Source organism: Bufo bufo, chromosome 6 (assembly GCF_905171765.1).
Source record: "Bufo bufo chromosome 6, aBufBuf1.1, whole genome shotgun sequence".
NCBI classification, from domain to species: Eukaryota; Metazoa; Chordata; class Amphibia; order Anura; family Bufonidae; genus Bufo; species Bufo bufo.
This window is the reverse complement of record NC_053394.1, coordinates 288,626,387-288,643,969: the sequence shown is the minus strand read 5'-3', so window position 1 is coordinate 288,643,969 and position 17,583 is coordinate 288,626,387. Positions and strand designations below refer to the sequence as shown.

At 45.0% G+C, this 17,583-nt stretch overlaps 1 protein-coding gene across 1 annotated transcript in view; it reads left to right on the top strand.

Annotated features, from left to right (window-relative positions):
• The window catches only part of SLC35B1 (solute carrier family 35 member B1), a 46,204-nt gene extending 30,093 nt beyond the window's left edge, over positions 1-16,111 (top strand). Inside the window, exons 9-11 of the mRNA XM_040434630.1 lie at positions 13,842-13,948; positions 14,724-14,877; positions 15,884-16,111. Coding sequence (XP_040290564.1) covers positions 13,842-13,948; positions 14,724-14,877; positions 15,884-15,936 — 314 coding nt within the window. The 3' untranslated portion in view covers positions 15,937-16,111. The remainder of the gene's footprint in view (positions 1-13,841; positions 13,949-14,723; positions 14,878-15,883) is intronic.
• Positions 16,112-17,583: the final 1,472 nt, after the last annotated feature.

Sequence of the window (17,583 nt, the reverse complement as noted above, 5' to 3'; positions counted from 1 at the left end):
ATATAATCTATACAGAAAAAGTAGCAGCACACTACTAAATGCACTAAGAATGTGTGAACAGGGTCAAATACATGATGCCAATACTTACTATTAAGCAGGGAAGAAGCTCTTAGCGCATATAATTGATCAAAAATATGTCGGGCCCATCTACCAGACGACAAGGTAGCTTCTCATCAGACATTCACCTGTTCACCCATTCTTAGTTCATTTAGTAGTGTGCTGCTACTTTTTTTGTTTTTCTACATTGTTGCTTGGTAGCTTGCACCTGCGATTGTCTCTGGAGGTGCTGTACCTCAGATGGGTGAGACAGATAAAATCCAGAGAGTGGCAGTAGTCTCAGGAAAGCATAGTTTGCTGAGACATTTTTGTATACATTTTCTGGGCTGGATTTTACTTGGACTGGTGGCTAGGCTTGATAGAGGGAGTTGTCAGTCCACACCCTTCCAGTATGGGTTTTCCTTTCTACCTGAGGTGATCGCAGGTGAGGCCTGCTGTAATCAGGCTGGCATAAAGCGACTCAGAGTAGGTCAGTCTGGAGGGAGAAGTGTCTGTGATACTGGAGCAGAGGCTCTGTGTGTGGTCTCCGTCAGGAGGACTGAGGGGCCACAAGGCTATGCAAAGCCTGATCTCTCCCCTGTGTGGACTGATGCTTGATGAGTGGAACCTGCTAAGGCTTGGAGCCTGAGACCCTGACACTAAGCGGTACTTAGAGGTGAGTCAGGGAAACCTATATGTTTAGGTAGAGCCCAGACGGGCAGGAGTTTGTTTTGTGGTGCTGGACCTTCACCTTACCAAGTGAATCATAACTGGGGTTGCCTGTATTGCTGGAGTGTGATAAATAAAGCAACACTTGGACTTTAACCCTGTGGTCTACAAGAGAATCTGTCATCGCTGCCCTACCTGAGAGTGTAACCCCTTACAAATATATACACAGTGGATATAAAAAGTCTACACGCCCCTGTTAAAATGTCAGGTTTCTGTGATGTAAAAAAATGAGACAAAGATAAATAATTTCAGAACTTTTTCCACCTTTAATGTGACCTATAAACTGTACCACTCAATTGAAAAACAAACTGAAATCTTTTAGGTGGAGGGAAGAAAACAAAAAAAATAAAAATAATGTGGATGCATAAGTGTGCACACCCTCTTATAACTGGGGATGTAGTTGTGTTCAGAATTAAGCAATCACATTCATGTTAAATAGGAGTCAGCATACACCTGCCATCATTTAAAGTGCCTCTGATTAACCCCAAATAAAGTTCAGCTGCTCTAGTTGGTCTTTCCTGAAATTTTCTTAGTCACATCCCACAGCAAAAGCCATGGTCCACAGAGAGCTTCCAAAGCATCAGAGGGATCTCATTGTTAAAAGGTATCAGTCAGTAGAAGGGTACAAAATAATTTCCAAGGCATTAGATATACCATGGAACACAGTGAAGACAGTCATCATCAAGCGGAGACAATATGGCACAACAGTGACATTACCAAGAACTGGACGTCCCTCCAAAATTGATGAAAAGACGAGAAGAAAACTGGTCTGGGAGGCTACCAAGAGGACTACAGCAACATTAAAGGAGCTGCAGGAATATCTGGCAAGTACTGGCCGTGTGGTACATGTGACAACAATCTCCCGTATTCTTCATATGTCTGGGCTATGGGGTAGAGTGGCAAGACTAACGCCTTTTCTTACGAAGAAAAACATCCAAGCCAGGCTACATTTTGCAAAAACACATCTGAAGTCTCCCAAAAGCATGTGGGAAAAGGTGTTATGGTCTGATGAAACCAAGGTTTAACTTTTTGGCCATAATTCCAAAAGATATGTTTTTTGCGCAAAAACAACACTGCACATCACCAAAAGAACACTATACCCACAGTGAAGCATGTTGGTGGCAGCATCATGCCAAGGGGCTGTTTTTCTTCAGCTAAAACTGGGGCCTTAGTTAAGCTAGAGGGAATTATGAACCGTTCCAAATACCAGTCAATACTGGCACAAAACCTTCAGGCTTCTGCTAGAAAGCTGAACATGAAGGGGAACTTCATCTTTTAGCATGATAACGACCCAAAGCATACAGTACAGACCAAAAGTTTGGACACACCTTCTCATTCAAAGAGTTTTCTTTATTTTAATGACTATGAAGGCATCAAAACTATGAATTAACACATGTGGAATTATATACATAACAAACAAGTGTGAAACAACTGAAAATATGTCATATTCTAGGTTCTTCAAAGTAGCACCTTTTGCTTTGATTACTGCTTTGCACACTCTTGGAATTCTCTTGATGAGCTTCAAGAGGTAGTCCCCTGAAATGGTCTTCCAACAGTCTTGAAAGAGTTCCCAGAGATGCTTAGTACTTGTTGGCCCTTTTGCCTTCACTCTGCGGTCCAGCTCACCCCAAACCATCTCCATTGGTTTCAGGTCCGGTGACTGTGGAGGCCAGGTCATCTGGCGCAGCAACCCATCACTCTCCTTCATGGTCAAATAGCCCTTACTTTCAAAGTTTTCCCAATTTTTCGGCTGACTGACTGACCTTCATTTCTTAAAGTAATGATGGCCACTCGTTTTTCTTTACTTAGCTGCTTTTTTCTTGCCATAATACAAATTCTAACAGTCTATTCAGTAGGACTATCAGCTGTGTATCCACCTGACTTCTCCTCAACGCAACTGATGGTCCCAACCCCATTTATAAGGCAAGAAATCCCACTTATTAAACCTGACAGGGCACACCTGTGAAGTGAAAACCATTTCAGGGGACTACCTCTTGAAGCTCATCAAGAGAATGCCAAGAGTGTGCAAAGCAGTAATCAAAGCAAAAGGTGGCTACTTTGAAGAACCTAGAATATGACATATTTTCAGTTGTTTCACACTTGTTTGTTATGTATATAATTCCACATGTGTTAATTTATAGTTTTGATGCCTTCAGTGTGAATCTACAATTTTCATAGTCAGGAAAATAAAGAAAACTCTTTGAATGAGAAGGTGTGTCCAAACTTTTGGTCTGTACTGTATATCCAAATCAACAAAGGAATGGCTTCACCAGAAGAAGATTAAAGTTTTGGAATGGCCCAGACCTGAATCTGATTGAAAATCTGTGGGGTGATCTGAAGAGGGCTGTGCACAGGAGATGCCCTCGCAATCTGACAGATTTGGAGTGTTTTTGCCAAGAAGAGTGGGCAAATCTTGTCAAGTCAAAATGTGCCATGCTGATAGACTCATACCCAAAAAGACTGAGTGCTGTAATAAAATCAAAAGGTGCTTCAACAAAGTATTAGTTTAAGGGTGTGCACACTTATGCAACCATATTATTTTATTTTTATATTTTTTCTTCCCTCTACCTAAAAGATTTCAGTTTGTTTTTCAATTGAGTGGTACAGTTTATAGGTCACATTAAGGGCTCATTCAGACGGCCGTATGCTGTCCGCAAAAATACTGAATGCTATCCGTTTTTTTGCGGATCCGCAAAAAAAATGAAACATGTCCTATACTTGTCCGTGAAAATCAGGACATGGCCCCATTGAAGTCTATGGGTCCGCAAAAATACTGAATGCTATCCGTTTTTTTGCAGATCCGTTTTTTTGCGGATCCGCAAAAAAACGGATAGCATTCAGTATTTTTGCGGACAGCATACGGCCGTCTGAATGAGCCCTAAAGGTGAGAAAAGTTCTGAAATGATTTTTGTCTTTTTTTTTTTTACAGCACAGAAACCTAACATTTTAACAGGGGTGTGTAGACTTTTTATATCCACTGTGTGTGTGTGTGTGTGTGTGTGTGTATATATCACACACACGTCAGTAACACACTGACTTGTATACACCCATACTCGCACTAATTTGCATGTATAATATCACATACTGAGGCCTCATGCACACGAACGTTTTTTTTCACGGTCCGCAAAAACAGGGTCCGTAGGTCCGTGATCCGTGACCGTTTTTTCGTCCGTGGGTCTTCCTTGATTTTTGGCGGATCCACGGACATGAAAAAAAAAGTCATTTTGGTGTCCGCCTGGCCGTGCGGAGCCAAACGGATCCGTCCTGAATTACAATGCAAGTCAATGGGGACGGATCCGTTTGACGTTGACACAATATGGTGCCATTTCAAACGGATCCGTCCCCATTGACTTTCAATGTAAAGTCCGGAGTCCCTTTTATACCATCAGATCGGAGTTTTCTCCAATCCGATGGTATATTTTAACTTGAAGCGTCCCCATCACCATGGGAACGCCTCTATGTTAGAATATACTGTCGGATATGAGTTAGATCGTGAAACCTCATTTCCGACAGTATATTCTAACACAGAGGCGTTCCCATGGTGATGGGGACGCTTCTAGTTAGAATATACTACAAACTGTGTACATGACTGCCCCCTGCTGCCTAGCAGCATCCGATCTCTTACAGGGGGCCGTGATCAGCACAATTAACCCCTCAGGTGCCGCACCTGAAGGGGTTAATTGTACTATCATATCCCCCTGTAAGAGATCAGGGCCCCCCCCCCTCCCCAGTTTGAATATCATTGGTGGCCAGTGCGGCCCCCCCCCCCCCCTTCCTCCATTGTAATAAATCGTTGGTGGCACAGTGTGCGCCCCCCCCTTCCTCCCTCTATTGTAATAATTCGTTGGTGGCACAGTGTGCCCCCCCCCGCCTTCCTCCCTCTATTGTAATAATTCGTTGGTGGCACAGTGTGCGCCCCCCCCCCCTTCCTCCCTCTATTGTAATAAATCGTTGGTGGCAATCATTGGCCCCCCTCCCTCTATAGCATTAACAACATTGGTGGCCAGTGTGCGGCCTCCCATCTTGCGCCCCCCCCCCCCCCCCTCTCTGATCATTGGTGGCAGCGGGTTACTAGCAATAGTACAAGATTCATACTTACCTGGGAGCTGTGATGTTCGTGTCCGGCCGGGAGCTCCTCCTACTGGTAAGTGACGGTTCATTTAGCAATGCGCCGCACAGACCTGTCACTGTCACTTACCAGTAGGTGGAGCTCCCGGCCGGACACGAACATCGCAGCAGCAGGTAAGTATTAATCTTCTACTATTGTACTATTGCTAAGTAACCATGGCAACGAGGACTGTAGTAGCGTCCTGGTTGCCATGGTTACCGATGGAGCCCCAGCGATTAAACTGGGACTCCGATCGGAACTCCGCTGCCACCAATGATGATGGGGGGGAGGGGGGGGGGGAGGGGGGGGGAGATGGGAGGCTGCACACTGGCCACCAACGTTGTTAATGCTATAGAGGGGGGGGGGGGGGGGGCAATGGGGGGCGCACACTGTGCCACCAACGATTTATTACAATAGAGGGAGGAAGGGGGGGGGGGGGCGCACACTGTGCCCCCAACGAATTATTACAATAGAGGGAGGGGGGGGGCCGCACTGGCCACCAATGATATTCAAACTGGGGAGGGGGGGGGGGGTCTGCCCCCTGCTGCCTGGCAGCCCTGATCTCTTACAGGGGGATATGATAGTACAATTAACCCTTTCAGGTGCCGCACCTGAAGAGGTTAATTGTGCTGATCACGGCCCCCTGTAAGAGATCGGGTGCTGCCAGGCAGCAGGGGGCAGTCTTGTACACAGTTTGTAGTGTATTCTAACTAGAAGCGTCCCCATCACCATGGGAACGCTTCTGTGTTAGAATATACTGTCGGTTCTGAGTTTTCACGAAGTGAAAACTCAGCTATGAAAAAGCTTTTATGCAGACGGATCTTCGGATCCGTCTGTATAAAAAGTAACCTACGGCCACGGATCACGGACACGGATGCCAATCTTGTGTGCATCCGTGTTCTTTCACGGACCCATTGACTTGAATGGGTCCGTGAACCGTTGGCCGTGAAAAAAATAGGACAGGTCATATTTTTTTCACGGCCAGGAAACACGGATCACGGATGCGGCTGCAAAACGGTGCATTTTCCGATTTTTCCACGGACCCATTGAAAGTCAATGGGTCCGCGAAAAAAAACGGAAAACGGCACAACGGCCACGGGTGCAGACAACGGTCGTGTGCATGAGGCCTTAGATGTATATACAGTATGTGTGAGTATACACATGTACACATCCTTGCAGTCACAGGCAGCTTACTGTGCCACCTGTAAATATAATGGTTGCTATACAAAATGACAACATATACAACATTACTGTAAAACACATACAAAATTACTATATGACACACCCTAGGTTTAGACGACAAAAAAGAAATAGAAAAACATGTTTTCTGCTTATTAAATCGTCCCTAATTTAATTTTTTTTTGAATCAAATCGTTTTTATTAAACAATAAATACATATTATAACATAATACAATATGTTGACTTTTTCTTTCTTTAAATTATCCACGATGCAGATTCAGTGAACAACAATACTCATAAGTATATCACCACTCAGTATTATCATGAATCCATACACTACATATACCTTTGCTAAAACATATTATGGGCAAAAAAAATTACCAGAAACTTGACCTTTCCAAACTCCCTCCCCCCCTTACCCTACCCTAACCCCCCAACCTAACATTGGTCTTGACCATCACATGACTATATAACCACGTGGGTATGAGATAACCATTCAGTCCACATTTTTTCAAACTTCTGAGGGCACCCTCTCTTCACAAACACCCCTTTTTCGAGTACCAGCATGTCATGCACCTTCCGTTCAAACTCACTCAGTGTGGGCGGACTCCCCTGGATCCACCTCATAGCGATCAGTTTCCTGGCCACATATAGCAATCTCCCCGCAGCTACCCTAACCGGTTCATTTCCTCCAATTTCAGACACATACCCCAGAATACACACCTTAGGATCTTTTTGAATTCTTAATGTCAATTTACTATTAATCATCTCTACAACTTCCTCCCAATAATTAGCAACTACTGGACAAGACCACAACATATGTAATAAGTCTGCACCATCTTCCATACACTTTGGGCACTTGTCATCACCTCTTACTCCTATCTTTTTCAGGAACACCGGTGTTTTGTACACTCTGTGTATAATAAATAGTTGGGACAGTTTGCCCTGTTCACTTAGAGACACCTTGGGGACTGCTTCTAAAATATCTTCCCACATATCCTTAGACATATCCCCCACGTCAGCCTCCCACTTTTTCATTCTTGAAAGCGGATATCCCTCTAAGAATTTTTCCATTAGAAGAGCGTACACCTGTGATATTAACCCTCTTTTTCCCCCTCCCGACGGAAGAACAAGCTTATGGACCACCTCCATTTGAGCTATCACACATCCCTTCCGCATCGTGACCCCAAGGGCATGTCTTATTTGAAGATATTTATAAAACCACTCCTTGGGGATATTAAATTCCTGCTGCAGGCTTTGAAATGACTTACATGTCTTGTCCTTAATTAATTGTCCAATTCTCGTCACTCCATAAGTTTCCCAGTTCCTAAGTCCTGGTATGGCCAATAGTTCTGGCAACAATTGGTTCTTTCCAATAGGTGAAAGTTCACTAATACCTCCCACTCCTCTTAGCAGCTTCACTTTTGCCCAAACTTTTTTCATGAGTTCAATCAGAGGAAGTTTTTCCCTCCCTGCATGCATTCCTAAACCTTCCAGAATGCCCATGAGGTCACGACTGCCCAGCCAATGCTGCAATATCTGCCCAGTCATATCCGGTGCTTGTAGATCAATCCATCCCTTAAAATGCTGACATTGGGAAGCCAAAAAATAAATCCATGCGTTAGGGACAGCTAAGCCCCCTTCCGACTTAGAATACTGCAATGTCTCCAGTTTGATCCTAGCCTGTCCATACTTCCAAGTAAGATCTCTAAATATAGAGTGAATTTTCTTAAATCTATCCAGAGGGATCCAAACTGGAGCATTATTCAGTATATATAACAGTTGGGGCATCATAACCATTTTTAAAAGGTTAACTCTACCTACCACCGAAAGAAAGAGCCTACACCATGACCTCACTTTAAGCCTAAAAGTAGCTAGCAAAGGGGATAGATTTAGTTCTTCAAAATCCGCTAGTCTCGGTGTTATATGTAATCCCAGATATTTAAATTTATCCACCCAGGGCACCAAACTATCTACTTGTCTGCCTACCAGGGCCTGCCCGTCAATTGGCATCAAAGAGGATTTCTGCCAGTTTATCCGTAGTCCGGAAAAGCTACCAAATCTGTCAATCAATGCCATGGCCGCATCCAGGGACGCACCAGTATCGCCCAAGAAAAGTAGGGTATCATCAGCGTACATAGCCACTTTATTATGCAGTTCACCATATCTAAACCCCTCTATACTTGTAGATAAGCGAATATGCGCCGCCAACGGCTCTATTGCAAGAGCAAACAATAAGGGCGACAGTGGGCATCCCTGTCTGGAACCCCTGGCGAGGGGAAAACAGTCTGATAATCCTCCATTAGCTCTAATTCTCGCCTTAGGGCTAGAATACAGAACCTGTACCCACTGAATGAACCGTTCACCAAAGCCCATAATTCTCAGGACCCCCCACAAATACCTCCATTCCACACTATCAAACGCCTTAGCGGCGTCAAGCGCAAGCAAGGCCCTGTCACCACCATTATCCGCCGGAATATTTAAGCTAGTGTACAGCCTACGAAGGTTAATAGCCGTTGATTTTCCTGGCATAAATCCCGTCTGATCCGGATGTACTATGGTCAGAATTACCTTGGACAGCCTGTTCGCCAACACCTTCGCCAGTAGCTTAACATCAGCCGTGAGAAGTGAAATTGGCCTGTAGGAATCCGGTATTTTAGGATCCTTCCCAGGCTTAGGCAAAACCACAATTATAGCTTCCTGCATCGAATGTGGTAACGAACCTGCCTCCAATGAGTGCTCAAACACCTTAAGTAATTCAGGGAGTAATATCCCCTGTAGTTTTTTGTATATCTCTACTGGGAGACCATCAGCTCCAGGGGCCTTACCACTTGCCATGTCCCCAAGTGCAGCTTCCAGTTCCTCTAGTGTAATCGGCTCCTCTAGCCTCTCTCTATCTTCTTCTGACAGCACCGATAACTGCGCCTCCTCTAGGAAATCCTTCAGGGCCTCATCAGAACTAGATCCAGTGGAAGTATATAGAGATACATAGAAGCTTTTTAAAATTCCTAATATTCCTTTTGTGTCCTGACAACTGTTCCCCCTGTCATCTCTCAACTCCTGAATACAAGAGGAGCCTCTCTGAGCCTGCGAGACCACTGACAACAAATGACCCACCTTCTCTCCTTCCTCAAAAGATCTCTGACGGTAAAAGCTTCTCTTTCTATCTGCGGCCTGTACCAGATGACATCTCAGCTGCTCCTGAGCAACCTCCAGCGCCTCACTACTAACCATGGTGGGGGATCTACTAAACTCTCTCTCAGCCTCGGACACTAGTACATGCGCCTTGACATCCGCCTCTCTGGTCCTGGATTTATGTTTGTTGATTTCTTTCATCAGAACTCCCCTCAGAAATGCTTTCATGGCGTCCCATACACCTGGTATCGAAGCCGACCCTGTATTGATATCAAAAAATTCCTTAATTTCCATAGAAATCCCAGATAGGTCACCCAACACATTCAACCAATGAGGATTACACTTCCACAGCCTCGGTCCCTGTCTGAGCACCCCCAGGCACAAGTCAATCTGCACCAGAGAATGGTCAGACAACGACCGAGGATGATAAACAACATCCCTAACTAGTGGTAGCATTATGTCGTTAACAAGGGCCAGATCTATACGCGATAGTGAATGGTGCGTGGCGGATCTACATGAATATTCCCGCTTATCCGGGTTACGCCGTCTCCATACATCTTGCACTCCTACCTCACCCAAAATATTCCTGAGAGCCGCACTCCCCGGTGAACCACCTGCTCCCTCCACCCGGCATCTATCTAGGGAGTCATTCATCGTGCAATTAAAGTCCCCAACCAACAGCCACGGCAGCCCAGGGAAGTCCGCCACAAAGCCCATGATCTCTCTTATTAATGGGGAAGCAAACGGTGGAGGCACATACACAGACACCAGCACCAGCTGTATTCCATCTACCTTACACACCACACACACATACCTGCCCTCAGCGTCCACACACTCCTGCATATGTTCATACCTGATACTCCTATGCACAATCATACTTACACCTCTAGAATGAGAGGAATGAGTTGAATGTAACGCATGGATCACCCAATTTTTATTCATCCAGTGTAAATTTTCTCCTGTCAAATGCGTTTCCTGAAGACAACATATAGCCGGCTGAAACCGCCCCAGATACTGAAAAATACACTGTCTTTTCCGTGCTTCAGCCATCCCTCTCACATTCCAGCTTAAGATTCTAATCGCCTGTGACATGGTAAAATTTTAAACCATATTTGAATCTCACACCCCATTCAGATAACACTCGCTCATAGTTCAAGACCCTAACCTTCCCCCCCAACCTTTTCCCTACCCCCCCACCCCCCTCCCTCCCTCTCATACTCAGGTTACTGTAGCTGGGGAAACCTTTCCCTTTCTTATCCACTTCCCACATTAAAACAAGGCAATCCGAGAGCAACATGCCCTTCAACCTACAATAAGCATAACAATTTATAACACTTTTCCTCAGGTAGAGAATCCTCCCCACAACTGAGAAATACATTTTACTATCATTACCGCCTGCTCCCTCCTCAGGAACTACCATTTGGTAGCATTACATAATACACTCCCTAACTGGTGCAACATTTAAAGCAATCCTAGAGTGTAAATGCATATATAACTTGAACATAAGAAACGTATATCTGCCTCCTTCAAGTGTCCAGGGCCCCACTTCTCAATTGTCGCTCGTGGACGTCCAGCCACTGCGTCGCCTCCTCCGGATCTTCAAAAAATCTGGTGGATCCCAATGCCACCACACGCAGTTTAGCAGGAAACAGCATAGCGTACTGGACTTGTAGAGCTCTCAGCCTTTTCTTTATATCCATAAATCTGCTTCTCCTCCGCTGCACTTCGTTGGAATAATCCGGAAATATGGATACTTTCACCCCATTCAGGACCATCTCCTCATTGTCCCTAGATTGTCGCAGGATAGTGTCCCGGTCTTTAAAATGGAGTATCTTCGCCAGTATGGGACGGGGAGGTCTGCCAGGCGGAAGCGGCCGCATGGGGACTCTGTGCGCCCGCTCCACCGCATATAATGAGGATAGACCTTTTTCATGAAATAATTGGTGCAGCCATTTTTCCACAAATTCGGTGGCATTATCCCCCTCCGTCTTCTCTGGCACACCCACGATCCGCAGGTTATTCCTTCTGGACCTGTTCTCCAGGTCATCTGTTTTGGCGTATAACGCCGCTATATCTTTAGCAGATGATTTTGCCGCCATTTGCATAGGCTGGATAACGTCCTCAATAGTGGACACCCTCTTCTCCAATTCAGAGGTGCGTTCTGTGATTTTGTGTAGGTCATGCCTAATTAAAGACACATCCGACCTCAGGCTGCCAACCTGTACTGTAAGCACCTTCAGTGTGCTGTTACAACTGGCCACAGCGGCCATAATATCTTTTAGAGTAGGCTCTGCTCCATCCACAACTTTAGGGCCTACCGCGTCTTTTGCCGGCCGTGCAGGGGTTAATGGCGGCCAATTTACCGCGTCCAGGGTCTCCCCGTCGGTGGATTCATCCTCTTGTCCAGAGGAAACCTGAGCGTCCATCTCCTTCTCCTCAGCCCAGTCTCCCCCAGCACTCTCCGTGCGAGCAAACCTGCTCAGCTTTGCGGCAGCCGTCTGTCTCGTCTTGGGCTGTAAGGCCGGCCCCTCTTCTTCCTCGGCGCCATGCCGACTCTCCTCTGGCCTGTCACAGCGCGGCCCTTTACCGGACTTTCTAGGCATGTCGGGACTCAAAAGATCAGCACCACACTCTCCTGTCTCCTCTCAACCACCAGGTAGGCAAGGATCTGCGAAATAGGGGGTTGCTACCACTCTAAGATCAGGATGTCTGCAGGAGCTCAGTGCGGTGCGACCTACTCCATGCGCTCTCAGGCCACGCCCCCCGTCCCTAATTTAATTAAGTGGAGGGGCCAATGTCAGTTACTTACACAAACAGTACTACTGCATACACACCTGAGAAACCCAGCACTGCTACTTAGGCTACTTTCACACCTGCGTTCAGGTGTCCGCTCGTGAGCTCCGTTTGAAGGAGCTCACGAGCGGTCCCGAACGCAGCCGTCCAGCCCTGATGCATTCTCAATGGAGGCGGATCCACTGAGAATCCATCCGCCTGCCAGCGCTCAGCCTCCGCTCCGCTCAGTGAGCGGACACCTGAACGCTGCTTGCAGCGTTCGGGTGTCCGCCTGGCCGTGTGGAGGCGAGCGGATCCGTCCAGACTTACAATGTAAGTCAATGGGGACGGATCCGTTTGAAGTTGACACCATATGGCTCAATTTTCAAACGGATCCGTCCCCCATTGACTTTCAATGTAAAGTCTGAACGGATCCGTTTGCATTATCATGAAAAAAAAAAAAAAAAATTATTTTTTTTTTTTTTTTTTTTTTTGTTCATGGTTATGCAAACGGATCCGTTCTGAACGGATGCAAGCGTTTGCATTATAGGAGCGGATCCGTCTGTGCAGACACCAGACGGATCCGCTCCTAACGCAAGTGTGAAAGTAGCCTACCAAACACAGTTTTGCTATGTGCACACTCAACACTTCTATATGCGCACAACAAACACCACTGTGCTACATACACACTCAGATCTGGCACTGCTGGACCACCCTGACTGCAGACTATAAGACATAGATAATTTATAGCAAGATATTCTCTTGCTAAAAGTGCGTCTTTCAGTGCAGGAAATACAGGAATTGTAATGTTAATACACTTTAATTGAAAAACTTGCACCACTAACAGTTTAATAATTTTTAGCATTTGCACCTTTACACCGGACAATTATTGTGACCCCTCCGTGCGGGCGCAGTCTTCCCTGTGGCAAGCGGGTTAATTACAAGTTGTCCCATTCACTTCAATGGGACGGCTCCTTTCTATTTAAGTGTATAGGATCAAACTGTCCCATAGAAGTGAATGGGACCGCTTCTTGTAGTGACGCCTGCTCACTGTTGGGATGTCGATGGCGAGCAGGTCAAAAATGAAGGGAAGGCTGCGCTCACATGGAATGGCCTTCTCTTCAACCAGCTGATCGGCAGTGGTGTCGGACCGCCGATCTGATAAGGATAGGTCATCAATTTAAAAATTCCCGATAAAAAACTTTTAATAGCGGACAGGGGGCTGCAGACCGACAAGTCAGGGAGAAAAGGAAGGGACTGACTAAAAGGCTGTTTAAAAGATAAAAATGCTGTCGTTTTAGTGCTCAGCCTCCCTGAGTACAACAGGCCCATCATCTGCCTGGTGCCAACTCCGGCATGCTTCTCATATTTTCTTAGCATCTTAACCGAACCAATATTTGTTATATTAACAGCAATCAAATAAAGTGTATTGTTGCAGATTGCATGCATACTGTTGATTTACATTATAGCTTGCAGTGAATATATGCTGCCAGAAGGTGGCGCAAGCACCCACACATCTACATCTCTATAATTTGTATTTTGTTTTCAAATCCAGATTTGGCGCCATGAACAGTGAATTTACCGTTCGCTCTGCCTTGGGTCTCCAAGCAGCTGCTCTCCAGCTATTGCAAAGCAACAACTCCTAACATGTGCTGTCGGGGAATGCCGGGAGTTGTAGCTTGAAAACATTTGGAGACCACTGCCTTATTATACGCATTTTTACGTTGTTTAAAGCCTTTTGTCCATGTAAGGGGCAGTAATGTGGCGATCCCACTTACCCAGTTAAGGGACATGGGCTCAAGTGTGGGGGGTAAATACCGCGCAGCTCCAGATTTGCAGGTGTTACTGTAAATTAGACTGTAATGTGGCTCTCTCCACACAGGTATTGTGTTCAGTGGAGAAATATGGGAGTTCTTGAGCTTCACTGAACGGTACCCAAGTATCCTCTACAACATTCTGCTCTTCAGCTTGACCAGCGCCTTAGGACAGGTAAGTGCCATGCAGATATGGGAGGATCTTCTCCAAGGATCCAAAGTCTTTTCTGGGAACCACTCACCCATGTTTAAGCCACAGAAAGGGGGGAGGTGGTGACTTCTCTTCCTCTTGAAGACTGAGGTGAAAGTGCTGGTGTTTTAGAATTGCCCATTTTGCTGAGAAATTCACCATATTCACACACTAGCTGCAGTATACAGTATATTCATATAAAGCAGCCCAGGAATAAAATATTCTTTACTGAACCCTATAGACTTCCTAAAAGGGGTTGCCCAGAAATAAAAAAAAATAAAATAAAAAATAATGGTTTCTTCTTTGTTATATCCACTTTGGCCAGCTCAGATCCATTCATCTGAATAGGGATAAGCTACAATACTAGGCTCAACCTTTGGACCAGAGTGGAGCTATTTTTGGAAAATATATTTTATTCACACCCCTACAACCAGTGGCCATTTTTCCATAATTAACATAGAGATACAATTGGAAAGAACCAGCAAGGCCACCAAGGGGACCTTTAGAAAGCAGTAGGGGTGAGCCATTTACCTTCTTTGCTGCTCCTGTCGGGGGATAACCATAAGATCCAACATGGCTGATTCTCCTGAGAATACACAGGCAGCGGGAGTCTGCTTGCCTCCATAGATGGACCACTGCTAGATCTTGTGGACTTTTTCTGATCTGGGTAACTATTTAGCCTTCAGGATGCAAGAACCTTGATGAGATGCCTGACCGTGAATTACAGCTTTGAGGTCATGTCCTTTACTTTCCCTTCTAGACCTTCATCTTCATGACTGTGGTCTACTTTGGTCCTCTCACCTGCTCCATCATTACCACCACTCGGAAGTTCTTCACCATCTTGGCCTCTGTAATACTCTTCTCTAACCCGATCAGTGGCTTACAGTGGGTAGGAACCTCGTTAGTGTTTTTAGGTAAGTACCACAATCCTTACAAGTGGACTGATTATGAATTGTGCTCTTCATCTTACATCACTGTGACTCTCCTTTTTTATTTTATATTTTTTTAATCTCTTCTCTGATCGCCTGACCTCATAAACACTTATTATAGCTCAATGGCTTAAATAAATGTTTGAGGTCAAGGAATTCGAGCTACACATGAGCCGTCAGATTACAGGATTCAAAGAAAAAACTGAAACTGAAAGCATACAAACGTACTGGTTTTTATCCCTGTATCTCAGAAGTGGCTGAACATTTTTTTAAAAAAAGACCAATTGAAAAAATAGTTGTTACCCCCAAATGCGTTGAATACAGTCCTAAAAAAAGGTTTACCTAGCCTTTAGGCCACCTGCACATGGGATAAGATTCGCACAGATTTATGCGTTTCTGCAGCATATCCAAACTAAAATCCTCAATTTCTTCTTCCATTGAAAAAGGGTGAAATCCGCATCTAAAACTGCAAACATAATTGACAGGCTGCGGATTTGGAAATCCACACTGCAGGTCAATTTCCGTACAGAAACAATCCACAAAGTGTACATGGGATTTGTGTAATCTCATACACTTTGCTGGTACTGCGGTTTTTCTGCACATGAATCCCTCTACCCTTATACATGAGTTTTATATACTATCCTGTGAAGGTGTAATGATCCAGAAAGATGCCATATGTGATATTGTGGTCCCATCAATCCTCTAGTAAAGGAATTTTTCAGATATATTTTTTTATTCCTGAGGAATAAAATTTAGATAATTTTTGCCCTTAACAAGGCAACCGGACCAGCCATGTGCACTCCTCATAGCACCGCTGCTTAGTAATATGGAATAGCTGCTTAGTAATAGGAAGGTGTTGCCAGCTGTACTTGGCCCACGCGGGCACACAATGAGCCACAGGCACATACTCATACTATATGACGGTATAGCTTACGCTCTGTGCCTACTCTCTTCCTGTCACACTCACCGCTCTCTGTTCTGTTTCCCACAGGTCTAGGATTGGATGCCAAATTTGGTAAAGGATCCAAAAAGCCGTCCCACTGATACCCATTTCAGGAGCCTTCAGATGATGATGTATTCAGACCTCACTCACTGTTTGTGTATATAAATACATGTTTTTTTTTTTTTTAAATATCGAATGTGTAACTATTTTATTAATGACGGAAGGGCTGGAATTTTAAGCTGACAGAGTGGGAGTATTAAATGCAAGAAGATGGAACACGTCTCTTTGCTTTTACTTCGGGTTGGTTTTTACTGTTGTGGAGTTGCACCCATCTATATTTGTCTATAGCCCCTTTAATAAAAGATCTGATGAATATTACAGTACAGAGACACCGGGCACACAGGATTCAGCTTGGCTCTGAATTCTACCATTTGCATAACTGCGGCTTCAAAGTTGGAGAATCGGGCCCTCCACAGACTTCTCCCATCAGACATGAAAGCGGAGGGAGCAGCTGTGTAGAGTTTCCCATCTGGTGCCAACAGCCTCCCTCCCTTCATCCCTATCCCAGCCCCTGGATCTCATTAATACCCAGGACTGGCACAACAAGACCAGAGACCAGTTTGGCTGCTGGCGGTGGAAATGTACCAAGGACAAGAAAGATTTAGAAGAAACGAGAGCAGAAGGAATATTAGTAGGCAGGCTGATGGTTTTTTATTACGGCTGTGAGCGGGTGCAGCCTGGCTGGTGGCTGCCTGAGAAATGCCATGAATGATGGGCATGTACAGATATAGATAGGATTTCTATGCGTTGTATTATCATACCGGTAGAACACCATATTGGCTGTGGTCACGCATCCGTAGCCTGAAGTTACATTGGAAAATGGCATAATATGCGGAGCGCCTTTCTTCCATCTTGCTCTGAAACTGATTTTAAAAAAAGGCATCATAGCGATGTGGCTAGACAACGGGTTTAAAGCCTGGCATGGTTTCTTGGCGCAAATAGTTTGTGTATACATACAACGGACATGAGGTGGCAGAAGTGTGTCTAGCTATGTCATGAGGTGTGCTAAATAAATTATGTAGCCCGTGCGCCATTTATACAGATTGACACAATTTGCTCAAAACTGGAGCAAACAAAATTGAGGTAGTTGCCCGTATCAGCCAGTCGCTCCAGATTAGAGGCCTCCTAGAAGAGTAATACAGACATCTTGTAGTGATGGACATTCCTTCCCACGAAGTGCCGCCACCTAGCAAAGACAAAAACAAGAGACTACATATCGGCCTCACAGGATCTTCAGACCTACATAAATCAGAGGGAAGACGATGATGCCACTGTTGGTCGGGACAGCAATAAATGATAACGATACTTAATAAAGTGATACTTTATAATGTTGCAGAAAATGTATACTTTTAATGAATTAATATCTTTAGAACGTTTGTTAAACTAATGCCCCTTCTCCCACCATCCATAAACCTCATATGCATGCTCTCCTCCTGTACCGTGTAAGGGGCCTTTTATATAGGCTGATAATTGGGAGTGAACACTCATAGGAATGGCTGTTCAGCTAATCTTAGGGTACTTTCACACTAGAGGTTTTCTTTTCCGGCCCTGAGTTCCATCAAAAGGGCTCAATGCCGGAAAATAACTGATCAGTTTTATCCCCATGCATTTTGAATGGAGAGTAATCCGTTCAGGATGTCTTCAGTTCAGTCATTTTGACTGATCAGGCAAAAGATAAAACCGCAGCA